The sequence below is a fragment of the Eretmochelys imbricata genome, chromosome 3, assembly GCF_965152235.1.
Source record: "Eretmochelys imbricata isolate rEreImb1 chromosome 3, rEreImb1.hap1, whole genome shotgun sequence".
Classification (NCBI taxonomy): domain Eukaryota; kingdom Metazoa; phylum Chordata; order Testudines; family Cheloniidae; genus Eretmochelys; species Eretmochelys imbricata.
In genome coordinates this window covers 210,741,631-210,767,345 of record NC_135574.1, presented here as the reverse complement: position 1 = coordinate 210,767,345, position 25,715 = coordinate 210,741,631, and the positions used below count along the sequence as shown (strand labels likewise).

At 46.7% G+C, this 25,715-nt stretch overlaps 1 protein-coding gene across 1 annotated transcript; it reads right to left on the bottom strand.

The window, feature by feature from the left end:
• Window positions 1–4,814: 4,814 nt before the first annotated feature.
• On the bottom strand, window positions 4,815–20,993 carry EIF4A3 (eukaryotic translation initiation factor 4A3). Its single transcript, XM_077814268.1, has 12 exons — window positions 20,773–20,993; window positions 20,112–20,184; window positions 16,936–17,002; window positions 14,974–15,036; window positions 13,600–13,732; window positions 10,855–10,935; window positions 10,288–10,429; window positions 8,545–8,683; window positions 6,781–6,896; window positions 5,573–5,680; window positions 5,364–5,491; window positions 4,815–5,060 (listed from the first exon to the last, which is right to left on the bottom strand). The coding sequence occupies exons 1-12, from the start codon at window positions 20,933–20,935 to the stop codon at window positions 5,044–5,046; spliced, it is 1,230 nt and encodes a 409-aa protein (XP_077670394.1). The 5' UTR covers window positions 20,936–20,993; the 3' UTR covers window positions 4,815–5,043.
• Window positions 20,994–25,715: the final 4,722 nt, after the last annotated feature.

Below are 25,715 nucleotides of genomic sequence, written 5' to 3'. Positions count from 1 at the left end.
CAGTTCCCTCAGCCTCTCCTCATAAGTCATGTGTTCCAGTCCCCTAATCATTTTTGTTGCCCTTCGCTGGACTCTCTCCAATTTATCCACATCCTTCTTGTAGTGTGGAGCCCAAAACTGGACACAGTACTCCAGATGAGGCCTCACCAATGTCGAATAGAGGGGGACGATCACGTCCCTCGATCTGCTCGCTATGCCCCTACTTATACATCCCAAAATGCCATTGGCCGCCTTGGCAACAAGGGCACACTGCTGACTCATATCCAGCTTCTCGTCCACTCTCACCCCTAGGTCCTTTTCCGCAGAACTGCTGCCTAGCCATTCGGTCCCTAGTCTGTAGCGGTGCATTGGGTTCTTCAGTCCTAAGTGCAGGACCCTGCACTTATCCTTATTGAACCTCATCCGATTTCTTTTGGCCCAATCCTCCAATTTGTCTAGGTCCCTCTGTATCCTATCCCTGCCCTCCAGTGTATCTACCACTCCTCCCAGTTTAGTATCATCCACAAATTTGCTGAGAGTGCAATCCACACCATCCTCCAGATCATTTATGAAGATATTGAACAAAACCGGCCCCAGGACTGACCCCTGGGGCACTCCACTTGACACCGGCTGCCAACTAGACATGGAGCCATTGATCACTACCCGTTGAGCCCGACAATCTAGCCAGCTTTCTACCCACCTTATAGTGCATTCATCCAGCCCATACTTCCTTAACTTGCTGACAAGAAGCACTCCCTTCTTTCTGAAGGATTGTCGACCTCACTTCACAGCCCCTGAAGGTGCAGCCTAACACTCCTGGCAGTGCTGGCCATCAAGTTGTGGTGGAAGGATGTGTGTCACCTGTAGAAGAATTGTCCCAAAACCATCTGCTCCTTGGATGTCTTGCTAGAAACCTGTACACAAATGTTAGCCATTACAATCAAATGACTGCAGGCAACACTTCTTGGGTTCCCAATTGTGGCTCTAAAGTGGAAGATTTGACATGCCTTCTACAGTATATGGTTTGACTTCTGCACGGTCTACTTTGTTTCAGAAAACTTTTGTCTTAAACCCACTGAGTAAGTTAAACTTCAGTTTATTTCAGTATTCCTGAACTGCTTTCCATCTCTGTACCAATACCTGTCTTTCATCCAGGTTTCTTCAAGAGGAATTCTATGCCTGTCAACTGGCTTGTTATAGGCTACCATAAGCATTTCACCTGAAACTGTTTTAACACTGAAGCTCCCCTCCCTTCAGCTGGAAGCCCTTTTGTAGGTGGCTGCTTGTATCCAAGACTGTTGTGCAAGAGTAGAATGGAGCATTCATGCCAGCTGTATGTACAGGCCTTCAACTTTCATCTCCCTTTTCATGGCAACAAGAGGAAAAAGCTACTGCTGAAGCCAGGAGTCTGGCTGACTTGTAACATGAGTGCTGCTCTAACACTCAAGAAAAACTGCGTGTGATGTTCTGACTCAAATTCTAAACCAATGTCCATCTCTCAACCCATGTTGTGGAGCCAAGGATCCAGCAGGTGCTTGAAGTGGCCTCTTCAGCATTGACAATTTTTGTGATTTTTTTAAAACTTTCTTAAAGCTCCAGTTGTCATGATTACACCAAAATCTCAGCTGCTTAAATCTTGTAAAGGCTTTAAAACTTAAGCTTAAAAATCATTTCTAAAATACATCTGTCTTCTGTTTCTAAGTAGCAGAGCACCTCGCCTCCTCTAGGGGGGTGCTGTCAGGCCAGTACTGCACAGTTGGGCAGTGTTACCCTCTTGCACAGAGCTGAAGGGCTCTATTTAGTGTCACTGTCCAACAGCCCAGGGATTAGCACAATTACATGGGATCTGGAAGCCCTGTTTTCAGATCCTAGCTCTGCCTGATTTGGAGCAGGGTCTTCAATCTGGGTTTTCCACATCCCAGGTGCACCTCCTAACCACTTTGCTGTGGGTAGGTGTCTCTACCCCCTCCTCCATGCAAAAGGGCTGGCCTGTTTGAGGTACCTAACTTCAGCAGTGGCAGTGTGACTGCCTCCCAAACAAAGTTAAGTGTCTCCCTACCTCTGAGCAGGCCACACCCCTCCTTGTCACTTCCTAGGGAGTGGCTTACACAGCTCCCTACGGCTTCAGTGAATCCCATTCTTTGGTGCCTGCCACTCATGTTGAGTAAGCTAAGCATCTGAAATCACCTGCTTCTAAAGCTAGTCAAATATCAGCTCAACAGATGGATAAATGTGGGCATGCACTATAGCTGAAATAAAGTGGATTCCTGTTACAATCTCTATCCTTAATACAGTTGATTCATCCTCAGCTCTAATTAATTCTGCAACTTCCATTAATTTTAGATACTTTATTGGCTCCGAACATTATTGGCTCCGAACAAATAGATTCTGAATGGGTGGCTGACACTAAGCATGTTCTAAAGACCAAACACTGGTGGTGGAAAGAGAGGTTGGCTGAGCCCCCCCCCTTGTCCTTGCCTAGAACTGACAGTAGCTGCCCTTTGCTCTGCAGCATTGTGCATGCTTCCAGGCTCCTACTGAACTTATCAAAACACCTCTTGCCAGCAACAGAGGAGAGCAGGAAACCTCTTCAGCAGGCTACACTAAAGTGTATTGCTATTCCTTTTGGATTGAGTGTTTGCACCTGTTTGTCACTGACAGTTTAAATTGGAATCCAGACCACCACCCCTGACCCTGGCTGAGAATCAGAAGTGCTGAACTGCACCTGTTTCTCTGATGTCTGCATCAAGCTATGCCTCTTCCTCTGTTAAGTTGGGAGCAAAGCAAGGGAATCCCTACCTGGGATTTTTCTGATAGTTGTAGACTCTCTCAGAAGATGCTGATTTAGATTTAGCCAGCTGGCCAAGGAGTAAACCTTGCCATGCTTCTATAAACAGCCTCCTGAGGGTGAAGTGTGTTGTCCTGCTGTAAAGATCATTACTTCTAAACTAAAACTGATTCCTTTCTGAAAGGCTTAGAACAGCTCAGTAGGCTACCTTCTTCTCTCAAACGCCAAGCCTGACTGCTGATGTGGATCCAGACTGTGCTGGGGGAGGACTGCAGTGTAGAACCAGTGTCAGAGACCCTCCTCCTGCCTTAGCTACACCAGCAAGGCTCAGTGATGGGTACCCTCAAGAACCTGAATGAGCAAAGGATACTGTCCCACAACAAAGTACAGTATTAAGCATTTTCTAGAACTTTATTTTCTAAAGAACTGTCCAGCTGTTCACTCACTAATCCTCACAGCACCCCTGTGGAGTAGGGGGTAAGTATTACTCATTTTACAGATGAGGAAACACAGGTGAAGTGACTGTCCAATATCTGACACCACTGGCATGTTACAACTGACAACCACCTACCATTGTGCTGAATCAGCCAGACCTCCCTGCATGTCACCACCTATCTTACTTTGCACATTTGATGCTGGTTCTGAAAGAGGAGGAGGACTTGTGGCACTTTTAGCAACTAACACATTTATTTGAGCATAAGTTTTTGTGACCTACAGCTCATGAAAGCTTATGCTCAACTAAAATGTGTTAAGCTCAAAGGTGCCCCAAGTCCTCCTTTCCTTTTTGCAGATATATATTAACATAACTGCTGCTCTGAAAGAGTAGTTCACTCCAACAAATTAGCAGTACTGGAAATAAGACTTGAAACTGAAATCCCAAACTTGACACTGGAGCTAGAGTTCAGCCTTTCACCTAACAGAACATAAAATCTACTCATGCTGCAGTTTACAGCTCATGGTAGTGATCAAGTGCAGTGCACTGAATAGGAAGTGCCCTTCCCCCTATGGAAATTGTTTCCAGACCATGGGAGCCAGCTGCTGGCTAGGTTTGGCCAGGGCAGTGAGATGACAATAGTAAATTCTGACCTGCTCACCAGCTCCTCCCCTCACCAAGGGAAGGAGGTAATTTTTTAAAGTCTGTCTTTAATAAGGGACCCCTGCCTTGTGATGTGTGGGGCTGCCAATTCTGCAACTCCTACCAAGTTCCAGCCCCATTCATGTTAGAAGATTGGAGCTCCTGAAAGTTACCAGACATTTATTTTTAGCTGAATGAACAGAGGAACTGTGCAGTAAAAGAACTAGAGCCCCTTGAAGCTACTGTAATCCTTATTTTTTGTTACTGATAGAACTAACCTTCACACTATCCAGGTTGGGTTTCTGTGACTATTCTTTTAATATACTTTTTTAAATAAATCATGCTTTTGCTCAGCTTACAGGTTTGCAGAGACTCCTGTAAATGTCAGACTAAGTGCTGACCAGCCCCCCATTCTCTTGCTCCATCCTGCCGCTTCAACTTACCCCTGCTGCTTTCAATAACCCCCTGAATAAGGTTTGTCAGACTAAACGCTACAAGGAAACCTAGTTGTCTAGGTCAAGACATTCCCCTAACACTCTCTGCCCTTCAAAATCTTTAACTCCCAAGCAGTCATGTTGCTCTTACATTTGCTCCTGTTCAGCACTCCACAGTCTACCACCACTGACATGTCACTTCAGATAACCCTAACCTCACTGAGACAGATGTCCTCACATTGGGTCTGGTAAAAAAGTAAACAGCTTGTGCAGTGAGCCACCATGAAGTTATCTCATTAACTAGTACTATTTGCTTTCCAAGAGTGGAAGAGTTCAGCCTCATGGTGGCTTTCTTTCCTTACACAAACGAGCCAGAACTTACAGGAATGTTACAACTGGAACAAACATGACTGGGAGGTTTGCCTATTATGTTGTCGAGGGGCCTCAGTACGTGACAGCTGTTGCCCTTTCATAACGCTGCATCCTGCTGTAACACACCCCTCTTTGGACCCAGTTACCAACTTACAGTGAGCAGATGAAGAGTTTATGGTAAAATTTTAATTGAAAATAGTAGTTAGAATGGAAGTGAACACATTATTTACACAAATCCTAATTTGCAGATTACATCAAGAAAAGGGCAATGTTCCTCCAAGGGAACTTCAAAAATTTCACGGTTAAATAAAAATACCACGTAAGACTGAGTCCTTGTAAAGTAAGTCTAAAATGGAGCTCTCCCCGTCTACTGGTCTTCAAGGTGTCTTGCTTCTTTAAATAAGATCAGCAACTGAATTAAGAGAGAGAACATAAGTTAAGCATATGCTGAACATGCTACAGATTGCAGCATACAGTAATGCAGCCAATGCACGTAACTGCTTCAGCCTCTTCACTGGAATACAAGCACCTGTCAGTCCACCAGGATTTGAGTTTACAAATGGCCAAAAACTTCAGTACAATAAAATTTAGTATTTTACATTTCCCTATTTGATTGTTGTAATATTTTACATGGTGATCTACAACTAGGTTAGGAGGCAGCTGCCATTCTGCCCAGCTGAGCTAGGAGTCATATTTGGATGCACCCTACACTCACCGTTCATGGGCATCTCATCAATCTGGGTAGAGTAGTACTGTTCAATATCACGCAGGATACGGATGTCATCATTCTTTACAAAGTTGATGGCAACACCTTTTCGGCCATACCGACCTGATCTACCAATTCTGTTGAAGGAAAGGATCCAGGATTAGTTGACTGGGTAGTCATAGTTCAATCAGACTTAATAAAAGTAGCCATTCCTGTACCTGTGTATATACAGTTCTCTGTTGTTGGGCAAGTCGTAGTTAATGATCAGGGACACCTGAGGAACGTCCAACCCCCTGGCCCAAACATCTGTAGAAATAAGCACGCGGCTGCCAAGAGAGAAGAGCAGAGTTATTACACTCATATCCCACAGGAAGGGTGTTGTGAAATGAGTTAGGGAGATACTGACAACCCTCTTCCTGCAGTGCACTGACATGCCGAGTGTCACTTAGCAGCTTTAGGAAACTAGTTAATAAGAAAACTGTTTCAAAGAGCTACAGTCAAACTCCAACTTTACGAACATGAATCTTATGACTGACCAGTTATACAAATCATTTTCCTGACAAAATACACATGGCATAACAAATGTGATGCTGATGGATAAGTTGACATCCCTTGACACTAAGTGGCTTTGCAGTGCTTTGAAGGACACAGTGATGCAGTGCACCTGCTGCAACTTCCACACTGGAGCTACTACAATTGAGGTATTCAATTTTGCAAACTCCTCGATCCCCTATTAGTTCATCGAACAGGGGTTCTACTGTAATCAAACTGCTCACGCCAGCCCCTTGATGACAGGACAGCTGGTGAGAAGCTCATTTTGATATTCAGCAGATGGAATGAGTCATTTCATGTTCTGCCACTTCAGCAGGAGGCTCCTTCTTCTAGTTCTTTAACAGGGGGAACTAGCTATGTGCTTCCTCCAGGGAGGACTCAGCAGAATACACAAGAAACTAGAGCTTTTAGGGTCAGGGAAGATGGGGGCTAAAAACCTCCAGTACAAAGTATCACATTCAACAGCAGCTGCCTGGTATGGCACAGTCAGAGGCAACTCCTTCCACATGCTGAGAAATGAAGCTCAATCTCTGCAGCTTTCTCCAGCTCCCACCTACTCTTAATAAATACCATGGGCTCATTCTACTTCTAACATCACAGTTCTCCACCCAGCCTATGCAGCGGTCCCCCACCCTGAGGTGCTATGGAAGAGCAGTCCAGTGATCTCAGTGAGAGTCTCAGAACTTATATTTTCATCTTATAGCTTATTCTAGAATCACCAGAAATGAGGGTGAAAAGGTGAAGGGGGCTTTCAGGGCAGAGATGCAGAAGGACAGATATTGAAGGCATAGTTCAGCCAGTCTTCCATAGGACACTGGGGAATCCTGGTCTCTTGCTGTAACACCATACACAGAGGAGTATTTACGTCACTTGCCTTGCCCCAGATCTGAACTCTTTCATGATGGATTCCCTCTCCTTTTGTGGCATATCACCATGCATTGAGGACACCGTGAAGTTGGCTTCTCTCATCTTCTCCGTTAGCCAGTCTACCTGCGCACACAAACAGGTAGTGAGGGTTAGTTCTGTACATGTACTATCGTGCTGTTTGTTCCTGAAATAATAGTTTGCTAGTCATGCTTGAAGAAGCACCCTCTTATGGAGCTTTCATGAAAAAGCACAGATGTTAGAGGGAGCTACAAGACATCTCCATGGCTGCTTCTGAAGATTAGACTTTCAGGAGGAAAAAGCAGTCAGCATCCTGCCTGTGGAACATGAAGCATTTCCGTTATTTATGGAGCACGGACCCAAAGCAAGGTTCAGTGAATTCGATCCTAGCAACGGTGGATCACTGCATTTGAACTAACACCTGCAAGACTCCTACTAGCTAATAAGTAACAGCCAGGACTAACTCCACATGGGGACAGCTGGACCCCCCTTCAATATACTTGCCTGGGCAGTAAAACCATCCAGGGAGAGAGACAGCTGATCCAGAAAGAGCAAGCTCCACTATTCCTAAATATCCATGAGTGACAGCTCAAGCTGTCCCTATACATCAGGAGGGGGATCCAAACCTAGCAGTGGGCTTGCCTGTGTGATAGAAAAAGTTGTATTTTTCTCTCCCAACCCCCATGTATGGATTAAGTGAATTTCCTCCCGGGGTTCACTTTTGTTTTTAATAGTCCCAAGGGGACTATGGATCTCTACTTGCTAGTCAATTTTATTGTTCTAAACGGGCAACTCCACCTCTGATTGCAATTTTGTTAGTGGACAGGATGGCAATATGACAGCACATGACTGGTTAGTGACTAGCTCACTATCAACCTAACCAACAAGAAACCCAGCACCAGGTTAGCATGTCTCAAACAGGCACCCAGTGCCATTTGGTTCTAGTTCCATAAGGTACTAGCTGAACAGTCTCAAATCAGGGCACAAAATCTCTCTTCCAATTGGTTCTACTGCCCATTACATGCTGCCTTTAGTCAATATCAAGTCACGGTTCATGTTGGTTAGTTAAAAGACTGGCTAGGTAGTTCAACAGCAACATGATTTACAATTCCACTGGCTGCTGCAGGTAAATTAGTTGACACTTCCCAGGCTAGGTTTGGGTGGGCGGGGAAGACAATGCTCCTCCTCTCTTTTCAGCAGCCTTCACTGCCTAGGGCTCATCCCACCCAACACACCTGAGCCAGGAGGCTTGATCACTGTAACCAAGGGCCAGCAGGCATGACAGAGAGTAGATTGTAAGCCCAGAAGAGACCACTGTGATCATCTAGTCTGACCTGCATAGCACAGGCCACAGACCATCCCCACAATTCCTGTTTAGATGTTTTTTAAAAGATTGGCTCTAGTCCAGTCTTGATTTAAAAAAATGGCTAGTAGTGGAAAATCCTCCAGACTCCTCAGCAGATTCTCCCTACTTCTACTAGGAACAACCTGGAAAGAAGCTGTTAGAAGAGGGATCCTAACCCGTGAGTGGAATTTTCTTTGGCATATCCACTCAAGGCTTTTGTTACTAAAAGTCAATCGCCAGGAGCAGAAGGCTGCAGTTTAAAGTAAGAGATTAACAGTTCCCATGGCTAACAGTTGGCCTCTAGTCTTCAGTCTCACATTATTAGATTCTGATAACTCTGACAGGCCAGGGAACACCACAGCCACCACTAAAGAAGTAAACATGAACACTGATTCGTAGCTGCCATACCTTCCTCTTGGTGTTACAGAAGATGACAGCCTGCGTGATAGTGAGTGTGTCGTACAGATCGCACAGTGTATCAAACTTCCACTCTTCCCTTTCCACGGCCACAAAAAACTGTTTGATTCCTTCCAGAGTTAATTCATCACTGCAGACAGAAAAAAGCCATCGTGTCTTTTAATAGACAGACACTTCAGGGCAGTCTGTAAGCCAATACATTTCAGCCTGCCAACCACGCTGAACAGAGTTCATACTATTGTCACATACACTGTGAATTGCTGATATTTCATTTACACAAGGTCCTACATGCACATGGTGCTTTAAAAAGCAGACAGAGGGAGACCCTGCCTGGAAGTTCCATTAAGGCTCTGACTGCAAGCTGTTCCATGTGAGAGGGCTGTGTGCATGTGCTGAACCCCAGTGAAGGGCTAAATGAGTCTGCATGTGTTGACCAACTTGTGGGATTGGGGCCTAAATCAACAGGAAGCAGTGATGCAGGGGAGGCTAAGGGTCATGCACCCACTTATGTGGAGTGATGCGCACAACCTAAGGGTTATGCAGATTTGGGGAATGGTTCATGTACTGTTAATGGTTCAGACGTGTTCTCTGGGAAGCGTGCTTTGAGGATGGACGTAAAGGTGACCCGCATGACAAAACTGAGCTTGTGCCCTGCGTGCACTACACACAGAGGACCCAAAAGGTGAGATTTTCAATGCTGCTGCTTTTGACCTTAGGAGTTCTGTCAGAAAGGCGGGAAATCTAATGACAGGTTTCAGAGTAGCAGCCACGTTAGTCTGTATTCGTAAAAAGAAAAGGAGGACTTGTGGCACCTCAGAGACTAACACATTTATTTGAGCATAAGTTTTCGTGAGCTACAGCTCACTTCATCGGATGCATCAGGAAAGCTTATGCTCAAATAAATGTGTTAGTTTCTAAGGTGCCACAAGTCTTCCTTCTCTTTTTGGAAATCTAATGCGATCATGACATCACAAGAGAGATGGCTAAGCAAGGGGAAGGACCCATTACTTATCCTGCTTAAAACTCTGGTTTTGTTGCCACACATAGAATTCCAATGTATAATGGGAATTTGGGACAAGAGAGATCTGTTTAAGATCCAAACACCCCATCCCCTTTGGTTATGATGTGAAAGCTGAGACATATCAGACCTCACCTCCCCCAAAAGTCTTCCAGCAAAACCCAGGAAGCCCAAATTGAGCTTTCCAGGTATTTCCAAGGTGCAGCACTTTTCAGACCTACCTCACACATTATAAGATGTGAGAGGAGGCATCAAAATATCTTCTGGGTCACCTCTATAGGAGGAGCAAGAGGTGGCAGGACGGAGGTGAAGAAGGGATCTCTAGGAAGGCACTGCATGGGAGAAGGCCATGAAAAAGCAGCAGAAGTGGTTTGGGGAGCAGAGTAGGGAGCTACCAGCCAGGCTGGAGGGAAGCTACAGAGTTCTATGAAGGAGAGATGTTTGCTGCAGAACAAAACTATCCCAAGTTTTAGCACAGAAGGTTTGCAAGCTGCTTGGCAAACAGCACCAAACTAGAAGAAACATCTGAATGGGCTTTGCACTTTAAACCAAGTTTACAGCCTTAACCAGTCCCTTTCTAGTCCAATAATGAAGGTATCTGAAGCAATCACATTCAAAAGCCATCACTTACAGAGGAAGACTAATTCCAGAGACTGACAAGAGCCCAACTTCTGGTGGAACTCGACAGCTGCTTTTCTTGTGGGAGCATCACTCACCGTTTAACCAAGATGCGGATTGGGTCAGTCATGAATTTATTGGTCATCTCCAGGATTTCATGAGGCAAGGTAGCACTGATTAGAACCACCTGAGTAGCTGGGGGCAGGTATCTGTACACATCATAAATCTGTTCTTTAAAACCTGACAAAGCAAACCAAATAGCACAGCAGTGTTAATGTTTGCATTTTCTGTGAAAACCTTGTTCTTACACTGACTCTGGAATTCAAAATTAAGGTTACGCTTAAAGACAAACATTAGAAAGTAGTGAATTCACAGCTAGTCACCCAAACAACTTCAACTCTATCTTATCCCCCACGCTGCAGAACCACTGAACCCCACAGAAAATGGAGATAGTTTGAGGCTTTGCTGACTACTAGTTCCAGGGGTGTGCGTTCTTCCTAAGGGATCTCTCGCTGTATCAGATTAGGTGTAGCAAGTACAGCCACAGGGCTACTGAAGTTCTAAGCAGCTACATTACACGCCCTTTGGTAACAGGATTCCCAGTGCTGTGCACACTAGAGCATGAGGTGGAGGAAGGAGAAAGGTGTGCAGAGGGTATTTCTTACCTTTATTGAGCATCTCATCAGCTTCATCCAAAACCAACATTTTGATGGCACGAGTCCTTAAACTTCGACGACGAATCATATCTGCAAGATTCCAGTTCAGTATCATGAAAGTTTCCAGCTACACAGATACTTGCAATACTCCCTGACCGCCACCATCAGACAGTTCTACTGATCTATGCATTCCGCTGGGGCAGCGATTCTCTCCATATCATTGCCCCATATTCATGTGGCAACCTAGGAAGGCCAGGGTGCTTGCAGCCCTGACACCACTTTGCAAGCCCCACAAATCATACACAGTATACTTTAATTTATCCAAATAAAATCTGTGTCCCTCACACTATTTGGATAGTTGGGAGTTCAGATAATCGAAAGGACAGCCTCTCACCCCAACCCTCCCAGGGCTCTCCCTTGCAGAGGAAACAGATGGATAGGGTACAGATTTCACTGTTGTCACTACACATGTGCAGTAACAGCAAAGCAGCAGACTCCCTAGCAGCTGGGCTCCTTCTGTGGTTGCTCAGTTTGGTGTGCGCCCCAGCACTGGATCCTGCATGCTGCCCAAGGAGCAGCATGGAGGCTGTGCCAATGAGGGAGCTGGGCACTTCGGTGCTGCATCTGCCAGGGCCAGAGCTACAGCATTAACCAGGTGAGAAGAGCAACTCTGCAGCAGAGTCACAGAATATCAGAGTTGGAAGGGACCTCAGGAGGTCACCTAGTCCAACCCCCTGCTCAAAGCAGGGCCAATCCCCAATTTTTGCCCCAGATCCCTAAATGGCCCCCTCAAGGATTGAATCACAACCCTGGGTTTAGCAGGCCAATGCTCAAACCACTGAGCTATCCCTCCCCCCCGCCCAAAAAAAAACAACTGTCACACAGAATGGCCCTCTCAAGGATTGAACTCATATCCCTGGGTTTAGCAGGCCAATGCTCAACCCACTAAGCTATCCCTCCCTCTCCACTAAGCTGTTCCTCCCTCCCAGAGGTGCAAGATGGTGGCGAGGGGGGAGAAGGTGGGGATGTGCGAATAGGCAGTTGGACCTGGGTCGCAGGGGGTTTCACTGGAGGGCTGCATGCCAGCAGGAGGCAGAGTGGCTAACTGGGGGGTTGTATGCAGGCAGGGGTGTTGGGGACAAGGACGGGATTTGGATAATGTGGAAATCTGGATAATAGGGTTTTGAATAAACAAGAGTATATTGTATTCGGGGTTGGCTCCTCACATGCCAGTTAAGGGACCAAAGACGGGGGGAAAAATTCAGAATTCCAAGCCCCAGGACACAACTTGCTATCTGAGGCAAGGAAGATAGGACAGGTGAGTTGCAGCCATTTGCATAACACCAGTGAGACAGCAGGATACGGGGGACTTCAGCTGGAAAGAGAGATGTGCATATCCTTTGGAAACTGCTGCACAAGAAACCAATCACACGGATCCAGGTTTCGTTCCTATTTCTGGATGGCTCAGAATAGCCCCTGGTCCTGTGATATGGAAGCCTTTCACTATTACCATGGGGGTCAATCCAGACCAGGAGGGTAGTTACCAACTATTTCCCATTTTGTGGAATATGAAGACTGGCTCCATGTTAAAATCACAGGGTTAGGAGGGACCGCCAGAGTCATCTAGTTTAACCCCATGCCAAGATGCAGGATTTGTTGTGTCTAAACCATCCAGGACAAATGGCTACCCAGCCTCCTTTTGAAAACCTCCAGGGATGGAGCTTCCACAACCTCCTAGGCAGTCTGTTCCACTGTTCTTACAGTTAGGAAGCGTTTCCTGAGATTTAATCTAAATCTGCAGTGCTGAAGTTTGAACCCACTGCCATTTGTCCTGCCCCCTGTGACAAGAGAGAACAGCTTTTCTTCATTTTTTTATGGCAGCCTTTCAAGTCTGCTACCATGTCCACCCCTTAATCTCCTCTTTTCCAAACTAAACATATCAATACGTTATAAATACAACCAGAACTGACACTTGTTGCCAGGCTCAGAGAGTCCAAGGACTGAACAGGAGGGCTATTCAGCCCAGGAGATAAGTCAGCACTAACGTACATTGGCAGGGCAGTGTGAGAAGCCTGTACTGCTGCTGCCCATGCCGTGCCATGCCTGCACAGTTAAAGGAACTGAGTCTCCAATACTGTCATCCAGGCCCCTTTCAGTAGCCGTAAAAATTGAAGTTATTATAGAGAAGCCAGAAAACAAAGCTGCATTGGCACGCTGGGCTAGCCAAAAGGGGAGGATTGGTAGCTAGTTTCGAGTGGAAATATATTGCTGAGAACTTTTTACAAACCACATAAAAAGGATTCAGACAATTTTTAATCTAGTCAATTAAAAAACAATTGAGTAGCTTCAGCTCCTACCCCTCCCCCGAGCCTCATACCCATTTCTGGGGGTACGCAATAACATTTTCCTCGTAAATTATTCTCTGCCTTGTTGCTGTGCAAATACCACACAAACAGGAAACCGATTATTCAGAGAAGTGAAATTGACTATACATGATAAACTGAAAACAACTACAAAATGATCTCTCTCTCCAATTCTTTCCGCAGGAGTGATCTTAGACGTTACTATTAATGGTTGGTAAAAGTTAGGGTGTTTAGGTTTACAGTATCCCTTTAAATGGAGTTTTCATACCACTTACATTCGCAGGAGCAGAACAATCCCTTAAACATGAAGTATACAAAATTTATCCTGAATAATTATGTGTATCTTGGGTATTAAGCCAGATATGGCATAGCTAGCCAGTGACCTCCTTACCGAACACACGGCCTGGTGTGCCAGCAACGACATGTTGTCCGTAATCCAATTTCCGGATATCTTCACCAACATTTGTGCCTCCAATACAGGCATGACACTGTACATTCATGTAGTCACCAAGAGCAAGAAGGCCCTGTGTCACATCAGCATAGAAGAAATATTTAGACAGTTTACAATAGCACCACGTAAACTATTTGCAATGAGATCCCTAGACAGATCCCTCCCTGTTTGCAGCACCCTGCTATTTATATGCAGATCTTTCCACATCACACACCTTTCTGCCCCCTGCTCCAGCCTATAGTGTTATTCCTGTGCTTTCTCTGTAAAGCAAGAGTGGGAAAGGGAGGACTGCTGTCATGTCTTTAGGCATCTTTGGAGACACAATCCTCTAAGTCATATAAGTGGATCCAATGAATTCATGGGTTGCTTTCATGGGAAAGGTGGAAAGAAGATGGCCATGTTGGTCTTCCAGTGACACTTTGTATGCAGAAATAGCAGCAGAGACACAAACCTCCCGCACTGATAAGGGAGTTTCAGGACCATGGGCAGGAACATAGTATCTCCATGATTAATCTAATTCCCTCAACATTTAAATTAGAGTTGGTAGGTCAAATCACAAGTGTCTGAAAATTTGCAGCTGAATTTAAACAGAGGAATTGCAATCTGTATCAATAAGGCAACACTTTCTCTGATTATGGCATTTCTAGCTATGTATGAGTTTCTCAATCACAGGACACACCGTGGGATTTTTTGAAGTTCCAAGAAAGAGAAAATGCTATGGTGCCACATTCCAAAAATCCAGGATAAAAAGCTACAGCATCAAGGCAAAGGTTTCAACCCACTCCACTGGACATCTTTTAAACCCGCAATCTCCCACCCAGACTGGACAGAAAAGATGAATAAATTCAGCTTCACAACACCGTCAAGAGATCTGCACACATCACAGCTGTGTTTACAGAAGGATCACTACAATGCCAAAAAGTTAACTGTTGTACCATGTGAGCATGATAAGAAGAGGAACAACCAACACTGCACAGTCAGAGAGTCTAACATTAAGAGCGCCAACAGTACCTCAGCAAGCAACAAAATATGTACTTTTGGGCTAATCAAGAGTTATTCCTATGGAATATCAGTAAACCAGTAGTATTATCAATTTGTTACTATACTTAATACAGTATTAGATACAGTAACAAGTATATGTGCCACCACTTCATTTTCTCTGGAGGAAAATAATCACTGCAAATTGACAAAATTCTAAAAAGTCCCCAACTGTTCTAGTAACACTTGGCACTTACCAACATCTGTAAAACACTGGAAAGAGCTTACAGGCATGAAGAATGTGCTCAAAAGTTTGGCTGCTTCAAATGTTCTTACCTTTTGAATCTGTACTGCCAACTCTCTTGTTGGTGCTAAGATCAATGCCTGGGTTTCACGGACCTGAATGAAACAATAGACAAATTAAACAAGTCCAATATCACCCAAACATAACGGGGGCAGTGGATACCAAAGGGCTTGGAAATGACAGAAACCAAGAAGGATTCAGCATAGATGTTAGTACAAAATGCGTAAGGGTCAATCAACGCATCTGGGAAGTTGCTCCTGCTCGAACCCACTCACACGAGAATACCTCCCTGCATAAATCACATTCAACAGTATCATCCAGCAGCATGTTTCACTCCACAGGCTTGTTTTTCATTATGCTAGCTACAACCAGACAGGTTTCAGAGTAACAGCCGTGTTAGTCTGTATTCGCAAAAAGAAAAGGAGTACTTGTGGCACCTTAGAGACTAACCAATTTATTTGAGCATGAGCTTTCGTGAGCTACAGCTCACTTCATCAGATGCATACCGCAGTTTCCACGGTATGCATCTGATGAAGTGAGCTGTAGCTCACGAAAGCTCATGCTCAAATAAATTGGTTAGTCTCTAAGGTGCCACAAGTACTCCTTTTCTTTTTACAACCAGACACTCAGTCCTACTTTCCGAAAACTACTAATTATGAATGTATTTGTTCTTTGCTTGCACATGAATATGATGGTGTGCCCTCCCAATACCTGCCCTGAAAGGCAGGCCAGAGGGGCCAATTAATCTATGAGGTTGCAAGCTGGGGGGAATTAAGACAGAAGCCTTAATTAGAAGAAGCTCACCTGGGCAGGAACCAGAAGAGCCTATATAAACCAGAGAGCTGACAGTGGGGGCTGCTGGGAAAGGCTGCAGTCACTCCCTAAGAAGAGGGAGGAGTGTTTGCAATCTGTGGAGATGGGTAATTCACAGTTGCTCCCTGCGGGGAGGGAGTTGGGAGGCTGGCAAACCCAGAGAGGGGAAGCAGCAAGGAACAGCCTTCACTACTGATGAGAGGGCTGCCCCAGATTCCCCTACCAACTGCTGAGGAAGTGGCACCAGCTGGCCAGGAAGACTGCCTGAGCCCATTTGTCAAGAGAGACTTTGCTACCCCAGCACGGGGAAGCAAAGATAGTGACCTGGCCAAAGGGCGAAGCTGCAGGGAGGAGGCTGCGGCTCCTGGGGCAAGAGGACAATGGGAGAGACACCGCTCCAGGAGGGCGCAACACCTGGAGGAGGTGCCACCAGCGGTGAGTGGACTTCCCATGAAAGATGGAAACAATTTATCAGATGATTTTCTCAGGTATAATTTTACTAGTCAAAAATCAAAGAGACGAAAATTTAAATCTCTTCCACTGGGAACACTGAAAATTTTAAGTAAACATCCCATAAAATTAAATTTAGCATTTGGAAAATGTGAATTTATTTTAAAGTTACTAGACTGCAGGGAGCTGCGAGAGGAAGAATCAGACTCATAAATGAAGCCAGACTGTAAAGGGACTATTGGTCTCTTTATAATTGCTTGATCGTTTACTTCAGTATTTACAGAATGTAAATGTGAGCATTTGGGGAAGGCGGGGCTGATAATGAAAAATCAGCTTTATTGTGATGAAATTTCAGTATTTTTCCCTTAAAGAACCTCCTTAGGCCACAATTCTCTAAGTCACATGAGTGGATCCAATGAATTCATGGGTTGCTTGCATGGGAAAGGTGGAAAGAAGATGGCCACGTCTGTCTTCCAGTGACGCCTATTAAAATATAGGAATACAGCCAAGTAGACCTCAAGAGTTAAATTTCTGCAGAAGTGGATTTTAGCCAAAATCTCTGACTAAATTAAATTGGACAAATTCCATTGCCTATGGTTAGAAGATTTCAGTTTAAAGCTTCACTCATCCAGTTGTAGTCTTAACAATAAATGCATATAAATTATTAAATCTATTTCAAAAGTTTCATTTTAAAATTGTAAAATGTAGTCTATTTAAGTGCTGAAAGTTACCTGAATATCTAAACACTGTAGAACAGAGATGCAAAATGTTGCTGTTTTGCCTGTTCCAGATTGTGACCTGAAAAGATAAAGCATTTAAGAATCTATTTCTGGAGAACACACCCAGCTAATTTTAACATTCCCCAAAACAAAATAGTTAACTTTTCTGCTCATCCTTTAATAGTCAATTTTACAATTAACAATGTTAATTTTCAACAATGTACCTTACAAAATTTTAGCTAACTGCTGTCATTTGCATAATGAAAAAAACCTTGTTTGACACTAGTAAATCCCCAGCTCTGGAACCCCCAGTCTCCAAACTAAGGGACTATTCGCCTGTGATGACGACTCGGGAATGATTTTGCTTCCTTGAAAAACAGGTCATAAAGAAGCAGGGAGAGGGGTTGGTAAAGGTGTTTTCTGCTTGTATTTTACCTTAGATCTCTCCAAGAATATCAAGTCTGCTTCTCCGGCTTTGCTAGAAGACTTTCCTGAGAGTCTTAGAGCATGTTTACTGGGAGCTCACATCTCAACTGAGCGCATGTCTACATGCGCAGCTGTACTGCTGCAGTGCGTCTGGTGAAGACGCTCTACGTCGACCACCTCCACGAACAGCAGAAGCTATGTTGGTGGGAAAAGCTCTCCCTCCGATGTAGCGCTGGGCACACGAATGCTTACGTCGATGTAACAGCTGCTCGGGGGCAGCTTATTCACACCCCTGAGTGACATAAGTTATGCCAACAGACTGTAGAGTAGACATAGCCTAAAGGTGTAGTGCTAGATCTTTATCCAACCCCTGTATTCAAATAGTCACTGAAGTCAAACAGGTGTTAACCCATGACTAAAAATCTCTACACTGCTCCACTTCCACCCTCTACACTTGCAATGTCGCTATTTCCCTAGTTCCAGCTATCCCAGGCACTAGTTTGGGACAACAGAGAAATTTCCCACCACTGGTTAACGGTTCAGGTCCACTGGCATTAGCAATGCTAAGAACCTGCCACTGTTTTAACAAGTTGATTCAGCCTGCTCTGAACAGGGTTCTAGGACAGTGTTTAAAAACACTGGCAGCCAATCCCAGGGCTCCCACTGTTGCTTACTCCATGGAAGAACCACTGCAAGCAGCAGTGGAAGATTTTCAGATGGTTTCCTAGTGTAGACAGGGCTAAGTCTTTTATGGCAGAAAAAATCCCAGATTTCTAAATGAAAACAAGCAGCAGCAGATTTTATAAAACCCTTCGACACTCTCCCCTGACAAAGGAGAAACATCCGGCACAAGCCCAATTCTCTCTCCTTTTGGAATGTCATCTTCAGCCACTAGATAGACACGGCTGACAACAGAGGTCTACCAGAAGGCCCAGCTAGACTGTTACTCAGATACAGATGAACACAACTTGGGAGCTTATCTACAGGAGGTCACACCACACAACACTTGTTATAGAATTGTAGTATGCTTTCTGTAATGGGTGTAGTAAATAGTATAGCTTTTCTACATGAGCTCCCAAGCTGTTGTCAACCCTGGTTAGGGGCTGCTTAGATAGGCTCTCTGGCTGACCCTCATTGTCAATCGTGGGTCACTTCCATAGCTTTGACAGAACCCTATTACAGGCAAGAACTTGAATCCTGAGATTGACTTTCACGATGCTAGCTCATAACCAATATGGGCTAGCACTGGCATATTAGGTAAAACCAAGGTTTCAGCTACAAAAACATCCCATCAGATTTTAAAACCAGTAAACCTGTTTGAAGTTTTAGGGAAGTTCATCAGTGTAGACAAGTGTACACAATTTCCCATGGTAGACAGGGCTAGATATGTTACTTAGGCCCAATCCTGCAAACTTTTGCATACACATTTAAATGAATACATAAACATTTGCCAGATCTGTGCTTTAATAAGTTCTACATTAGACCACTCAAGTTTCAGCAGTGTGAACAAAAATTTTAAAAAGTTTAAATTGTTTAAATGATTAAGACTTAAAAAAAAAAAACTGTTTAAAATAAAATCTGAACTTAATGTAAAATGTTAAGACCTAAGCTTACTATAATCTTTTAGGTTTCAGAGTAACAGCCGTGTTAGTCTGTATTTGCAAAAAGAAAAGGCGTACTTGTGGCACCTTAGAGACTAACCAATTTATTTGAGCATAAGCTTTCGTGAGCTTGCATCCAATGAATTGAGCTGTAGCCCACGAAAGCTTATGCTCAAATAAATTAGTCTCTAAGGTGCCACAAGTCCTCCTTTTCTTTTTATAATGTTTTAAAACATTTAAATAAACTGCTGAATCCAAGAGCCTCTAGCAAAAACTTTGAGTTAAAGACCACTCTTCTATATAAAGAGAATCGGGGGAAAGGGAAATTAACATTTGAGGTCAAGCTTTATAAATATGGCACAATATATCATGTACTAAGGGCTTATTTTAGTCATAAAAATTGATTTTATATGCTGTTTAAATTCCAGTTACCATCCTAATGCAGCCTGACAAACCATGAGCAAAATGTTAATTATGTAGTAAATAAGCAATAGAGCATTCACCATATTTTACACACTGAAAATGTATAATCCTAAAATATAACTCTATATAAAGACTACAAAAAAAAGGTACAGGTAGTTTAGTGAGCACTCACATTAACATCTGAAAACACGCTGTCTGCAGAAAACCATACAATCACAAATAAGGGCTAGATCCCGAAAATGCATCAGTACAGACACAAGTACACCAGGGCAGATCCATTGGCAGAATCTAACCCTTATTTTCCCCAACGCTTGTCTTATCAAGAAATGGCAGCAGTCATTGTAGGGACAACAGGTACTCAAGGCGATAGCACGTGCATCTCTTGCCCTGCTTTCCTTTTAACAGAAGGATGATAAAATGAGAAGCAGTGAACTATTACGGGGGAGGGGGGAACGACATTTCAGCTGCGATCACATCTAGCCCAATGTTGTTTTTGAACTCTGCTTGTGTGCGGCATTTTTTTAAGGTTGTAGATGGTGAATTTTCTTTCATGCAATCACAGCCAACAATAAGTTGTTGGTGATATCTCATTCTTGAAACCTTGACCATTTCCAGGTTTGTTTAATACCATTATTTTAAAAAGCTCGGAGGACCTTGGAAAGATGAGCTAAGTTGCTAACAACCATTTTAAAAACAAAGCGCCTCCATTCTCCTCCTTCAGCGCGCAACTCCACTTACTGTGCAATCACGTCCCTTCCTTTGATAATCTGTTTGATCGCCCTCTGCTGAATCGCTGATGGTTTCTCAAAACCTGGAATGTTGTTTCAAAGAGAGACACCTTACGGCGCTGTCCGTCTTTCACAAACCGAGGAGGCACAGCGGCGAGGGGGCCACGCGCCCGGCGGCTGCCGACGGGAAGGGGCAACGTTCAGCCCAGGGCCCTGCCGCGCCGAGCAGACACGTGCCCGCTGAAAGCGGCTTAACGCCAGCCCGGCCTGCCCCGCGGGAGGCGGCGGGCGGCGGCGAGCCGAACCCGCGCGAGGGGGAGCCGGCCCCGGCCGCACTACGCCCGTTGTCACGGAGCCCGGGCCAGCGAGCGCCGCGCCGCGCCGCGCCCGCCCGCCGGGGAACCGGCCCGGAGAGGCGCCGCCGAGCCGCGGACACGCGCCCGGCGCCCACGCTCGGCCCCATTTTGTGCGACGGCTCCGCGCACGCCGGGAGCGCGCGCAGGGCGGGAGCGCGGCCAGAGGCGGGCGGCGGCCACGCGCGCGGAGCCCCGGGGACCCCCCCCCCACAGCGGGGACCGGCAAGGGAGAGCCAGGCCCGCGGGGCCCTGGGGGAGCGCCTCGCACGGCCCGGCCCCTCCAGCCCCGGCCCCGGCCCCGGCCCCGGCCCGCACCGTAGGCGTAGATGCCGCGCAGCAGGTCCTCGCGCAGCCCCATGGTGTCGAAGGTGGGGGTCACGTCCACCTCCTCGCTGGTCTCGAACTCCACCTTGGTCATGTCCTCCTCCTTCAGCAGCCGCTTGCGGGCCGAGCCCGCCGCGCCTGCCGCGCCCGACATGGCCGCCCCGGCTCCGCGACTCCCGCCGCGCCGCCCCACGATCGCCGCGCGATGCGCCTGCGCCGCGTCAGCTCCGCGCGCCGCCCCACGTGACAGGGGAGCGCGCGCCTGGCTGCGGAACGGGCCCTTCCCCCCGCCAACCTGCGGGGCTAGCTCCTCCCCTCCGGGGCTGCCCTGCCCTGACGCCACGGGCCTGGCTCCTCCCCCCACGTAGGGCTGGCTCCGCCCCCACCCTGCTGCTAGGGCCGCCCCTCCTCTACCCCAGGGGGCTGGCTTCGCCCCCACTCTGCTGCTAGGGCCGCCCCTCCTCTACCCCAGGGGGCTGGCTCCGCCCCCACCCTGCTGCTAGGGCCGCCCCTCCTCTACCCCAGGGGCTGGCTCCGCCCCCACTCTGCTGCTAGGGCCGCCCCTCCTCTACCCCAGGGGCTGGCTCTTTCCCCCACTCTGCTGCTAGGGCCGCCCCTCCTCTACCCCAGGGGGCTGGCTTCGCCCCCACTCTGCTGCTAGGGCCGCCCCTCCTCTACCCCAGGGGCTGGCTCCGCCCCCACTCTGCTGCTAGGGCCGCCCCTCCTCTACCCCAGGGGGCTGGCTTCGACCCCACTCTGCTGCTAGGGCCGCCCCTCCTCTACCCCAGGGGGCTGGCTCCGCCCCCACTCTGCTGCTAGGGCCGCCCCTCCTCTACCCCAGGGGGCTGGCTTCGCCCCCACTCTGCTGCTAGGGCCGCCCCTCCTCTACCCCAGGGGGCTGGCTTCGCCCCCACTCTGCTGCTAGGGCCGCCCCTCCTCTACCCCAGGGGGCTGGCTCCGCCCCCACTCTGCTGCTAGGGCCGCCCCTCCTCTACCCCAGGGGGCTGGCTTCGCCCCCACTCTGCTGCTAGGGCCGCCCCTCCTCTAGCCCAGGGGCTGGCTCTTTCCCCCGCTATGGGGCTGAGGCTCCCGCCTTGCAGCCCTGTGCATTGCTGTGCACTCCCCACTCGCAGCATGCATGCCCCTAACCAGGGTCTCTGAGTCCCTGCGGTTGCCTCAGGCATGTGGCCTGAGTGCAAGGAACCCCTGGCCCCCCTCCCTCTCTCACTGCTGCCCCTGTGGGGGGCTCTGCGGCTGGCACAGCAGCAGTCACTGCTGTACAGTGCCTGTTGTGGGGTGCAGGCTGCTATTTCTAACTGTAGTGCTTGTCACGGAGATGCTCTAAGCTGATGGGCTCTCCCATCATCTTAATAACGCCTGTCTGTGCGAGAGGCGATAGCTATGTCGTGAGGAGAAGCTCTCCTGCTGACCTAGTGCTGTCTACACTAGTGCTTACACCCCTGAGTGACATCAATTACATTGAAGTAACCTATAGTGTAGACAAGGTCTTTCTCTTTTTCCCCAAGAGGTGACCCATCTAATTTCCCTACTGCATGCCATCTGCACAATAGATCCAGTTATACAGTCAGAGCTGATTTGCTCAGAATTTATGGGACATCCAAACATGAATAAAGAGAGGTTCCGATAATTGGAAGAACTACTAAGGCCTTGATCTTGCAAATACAAATCACTATGTTAACTCAGTAGGACGAATTTATGCCTGGATTGATTTATCAGCCTAAATATTTGCAGGCTTGGAGTTTTAGAGATTCACAGCAAATAACACAACTGTACCTAGCATCTCTATAGTCAAAGGACTGCTCAGATCCTATGTGTGTGGGTGGATAGGAATGATCATCACCTCATTTTACTGATATGAACATAAAAACAGCCATACTGGGTCAGACCAGTGGTCCATCTACCCCAGTAGCCTGTCTTCCTGTGCTTGCCAACTCTCCAGGATTGTCCTGGAGTCCCAGCAATTAAAGATGACTCTTCAATTAAAGATTATGTCATGTAATGAAACCTCCAGGAATACGTGCAACCAAAATTGGCAACCCCGGGCCAATGCTGGATACTTCAGAGGGAATGAACAGAACAGGGCAATTATCAAGTGATCCATCCTCTGGCAGTCAGAGGCTTACACTCAGAGCATGGGAGTTGCATCCCTGACTATCTTGGCTAATAGCCATCAGGGCAACTATCCTCTAGGAACTTATCTAAATTCTTTTTTGAATCCAGTTATAGTTTTGGCCTTCACAACATCCCCTTGCAATGAGTTCCACACATTGACTGTGTGTTGTGTAAATAAATATTTCCCTATGTTTGTTTTAATGGGGAACCTGGAATGGAAAAGTGAAGGCTACATAGTAATTCAGTGGCAAGCTCCAAGGTAAAGGCCTGCTCTACTCCACAGTAGGGGCTTGTCTACACTTGAAATGCTAGAGCAGCACAGCTGCAGCACCCCAGTGTAGACACTCAGCTCTGATCTACACTAAAAGTTTAGGCCAACCCCAACATCAGTCAGGGATGTGAAAAATCCACAGCCTTGAGCAATGCAGTTAAGCTGACCCCTAGGGCACACAGTAATTAGTTGACAGAATTAGTTGACATCGTACCAAAAGGACTGAAGGTAAAAAATCCATTACAATCTACATACCACACAGACTATGCTGACAGCTTGTGCCACACGCTCTCAAAGAAACTGCGGAATCACCTGATCAACATCCTCTACAGCAAACAGGGAAAGATTAAGAATGAGCTCTCAAAAATGGATACTCTCATAAAAAACCAACCTTCCACACAAACTTCCTCTTGGCTGGATTTTACTAAAACTAGACAAGCCATTTACAACGCACACTTTGCTTCTCTACAAAAGAAAAAGGACACTAAACTTTCTAAACTACTACATGCTACAAGGGGCCACAGCAATGGTTCCCTCAACCCACCTAGCAATATTGTTAACCTATCCAACTATACTCTCAGCCCAGCAGAAGCAGCTGTTCTATCTCGGGGCCTCTCCTTCTGCCCCTCCACCCCCACGAACATGATACAGTTCTGTGGTGACCTAGAATCCTATTTTCGACGTCTCCGACTCAAGGAATATTTCCAAAATACCTCTGAACAACATACTAATCCACAGAGGTCTCCCTACCAACACTACAGAAAGAAGGATTCTAGGTGGACTCCTCCTGAAGGTCGAAACAGCAGACTGGACTTCTACATAGAGTGCTTCCGCCGACGTGCACGGGCTGAAATTGTGGAAAAGCAGCATCACTTGCCCCATAACCTCAGCCATGCGGAACGCAATGCCATCCGCAGCCTCAGAAACAACTCTGACATCATAATCAAAAAGGCTGACAAAGGAGGTGCTGTTGTCATCATGAATAGGTCGGAATATGAACAAGAGGCTGCTCGGCAGCTCTCCAACACGAGTTTCTACAAGCCATTACCCTATGATCCCACTGAGAGTTACCAAAAGCAACTACAGCATTTGCTCAAGAAACTTCCTGAAAAAGCACAAGATCAAATCCGCACAGACACACCCCTGGAACCCCGACCTGGGATATTCTATCTACTACCCAAGATCCATAAACCTGGAAATCCTGGGCGCCCCATCATCTCAGGCATTGGCACCCTGACAGCAGGATTGTCTGGCTATGTAGACTCCCTCCTCAGGCCCTATGCTACCAGCACTCCCAGCTACCTTCGAGACACCACTGACTTCCTGAGGAAACTTCAATCCATCGGTGATCTTCCTGATAACACCATCCTGGCCACTATGGATGTAGAAGCCCTCTACACCAACATTCCACACAAAGATGGACTACAAGCCGTCAGGAACACTATCCCCGATAATGTCACGGCTAACCTGGTGGCTGAACTTTGTGACTTTGTCCTTACCCATAACTATTTCACATTTGGGGACAATGTATACCTTCAGATCAGCAGCACTGCTATGGGTACCCGCATGGCCCCACAGTATGCCAACATTTTTATGGCTGATTTAGAACAACGCTTCCTCAGCTCTCGTCCCCTAAAGCCCCTACTCTACTTGCGCTATATTGATGACATCTTCATCATCTGGACCCATGGAAAAGAAGCCCTTGAGGAATTCCACCATGATTTCAACAATTTCCATCCCACCACCAACCTCAGCCTGGTCCAGTCCACACAAGAGATCCACTTCCTGGACACTACAGTGCTAATAAACGGTGGTCACATAAACACCACCCTATACCGGAAACCTACTGACCGCTATTCCTACCTGCATGCCTCCAGCTTTCACCCTGACCACACCACACGATCCATCGTCTACAGCCAAGCTCTGCGATACAACCGCATTTGCTCCAACCCCTCAGACAGAGACAAACACCTACAAGATCTCTGTCAAGCTTTCTTACAACTACAATATCCACCTGCGGAAGTAAAGAAACAGATTGATAGAGCCAGAAGAGTTCCCAGAAGTTACCTACTACAGGACAGGCCTAACAAAGAAAATAACAGAACGCCACTAGCCGTCACCTTCAGCCCCCAACTAAAACCCCTCCAACGCATTATTAAGGATCTACAACCTATCCTAAAGGATGACCCAACACTCTCACAAATCTTGGGAGACAGGCCAGTCCTGGCCTACAGACAGCCCCGCAACCTGAAGCAAATATTCACCAACAACCACATACCACACAACAGAACCACTAACCCAGGAACTTATCCTTGCAACAAAGCCCGTTGCCAATTGTGCCCACATATCTATTCAGGGGACACCATCACAGGGCCTAATAACATCAGCCACACTATCAGAGGCTCGTTCACCTGCACATCCACCAATGTGATTTATGCCATCATGTGCCAGCAATGCCCCTCTGCCATGTACATTGGTCAAACTGGACAGTCTCTACGTAAAAGAATAAATGGACACAAATCAGATGTCA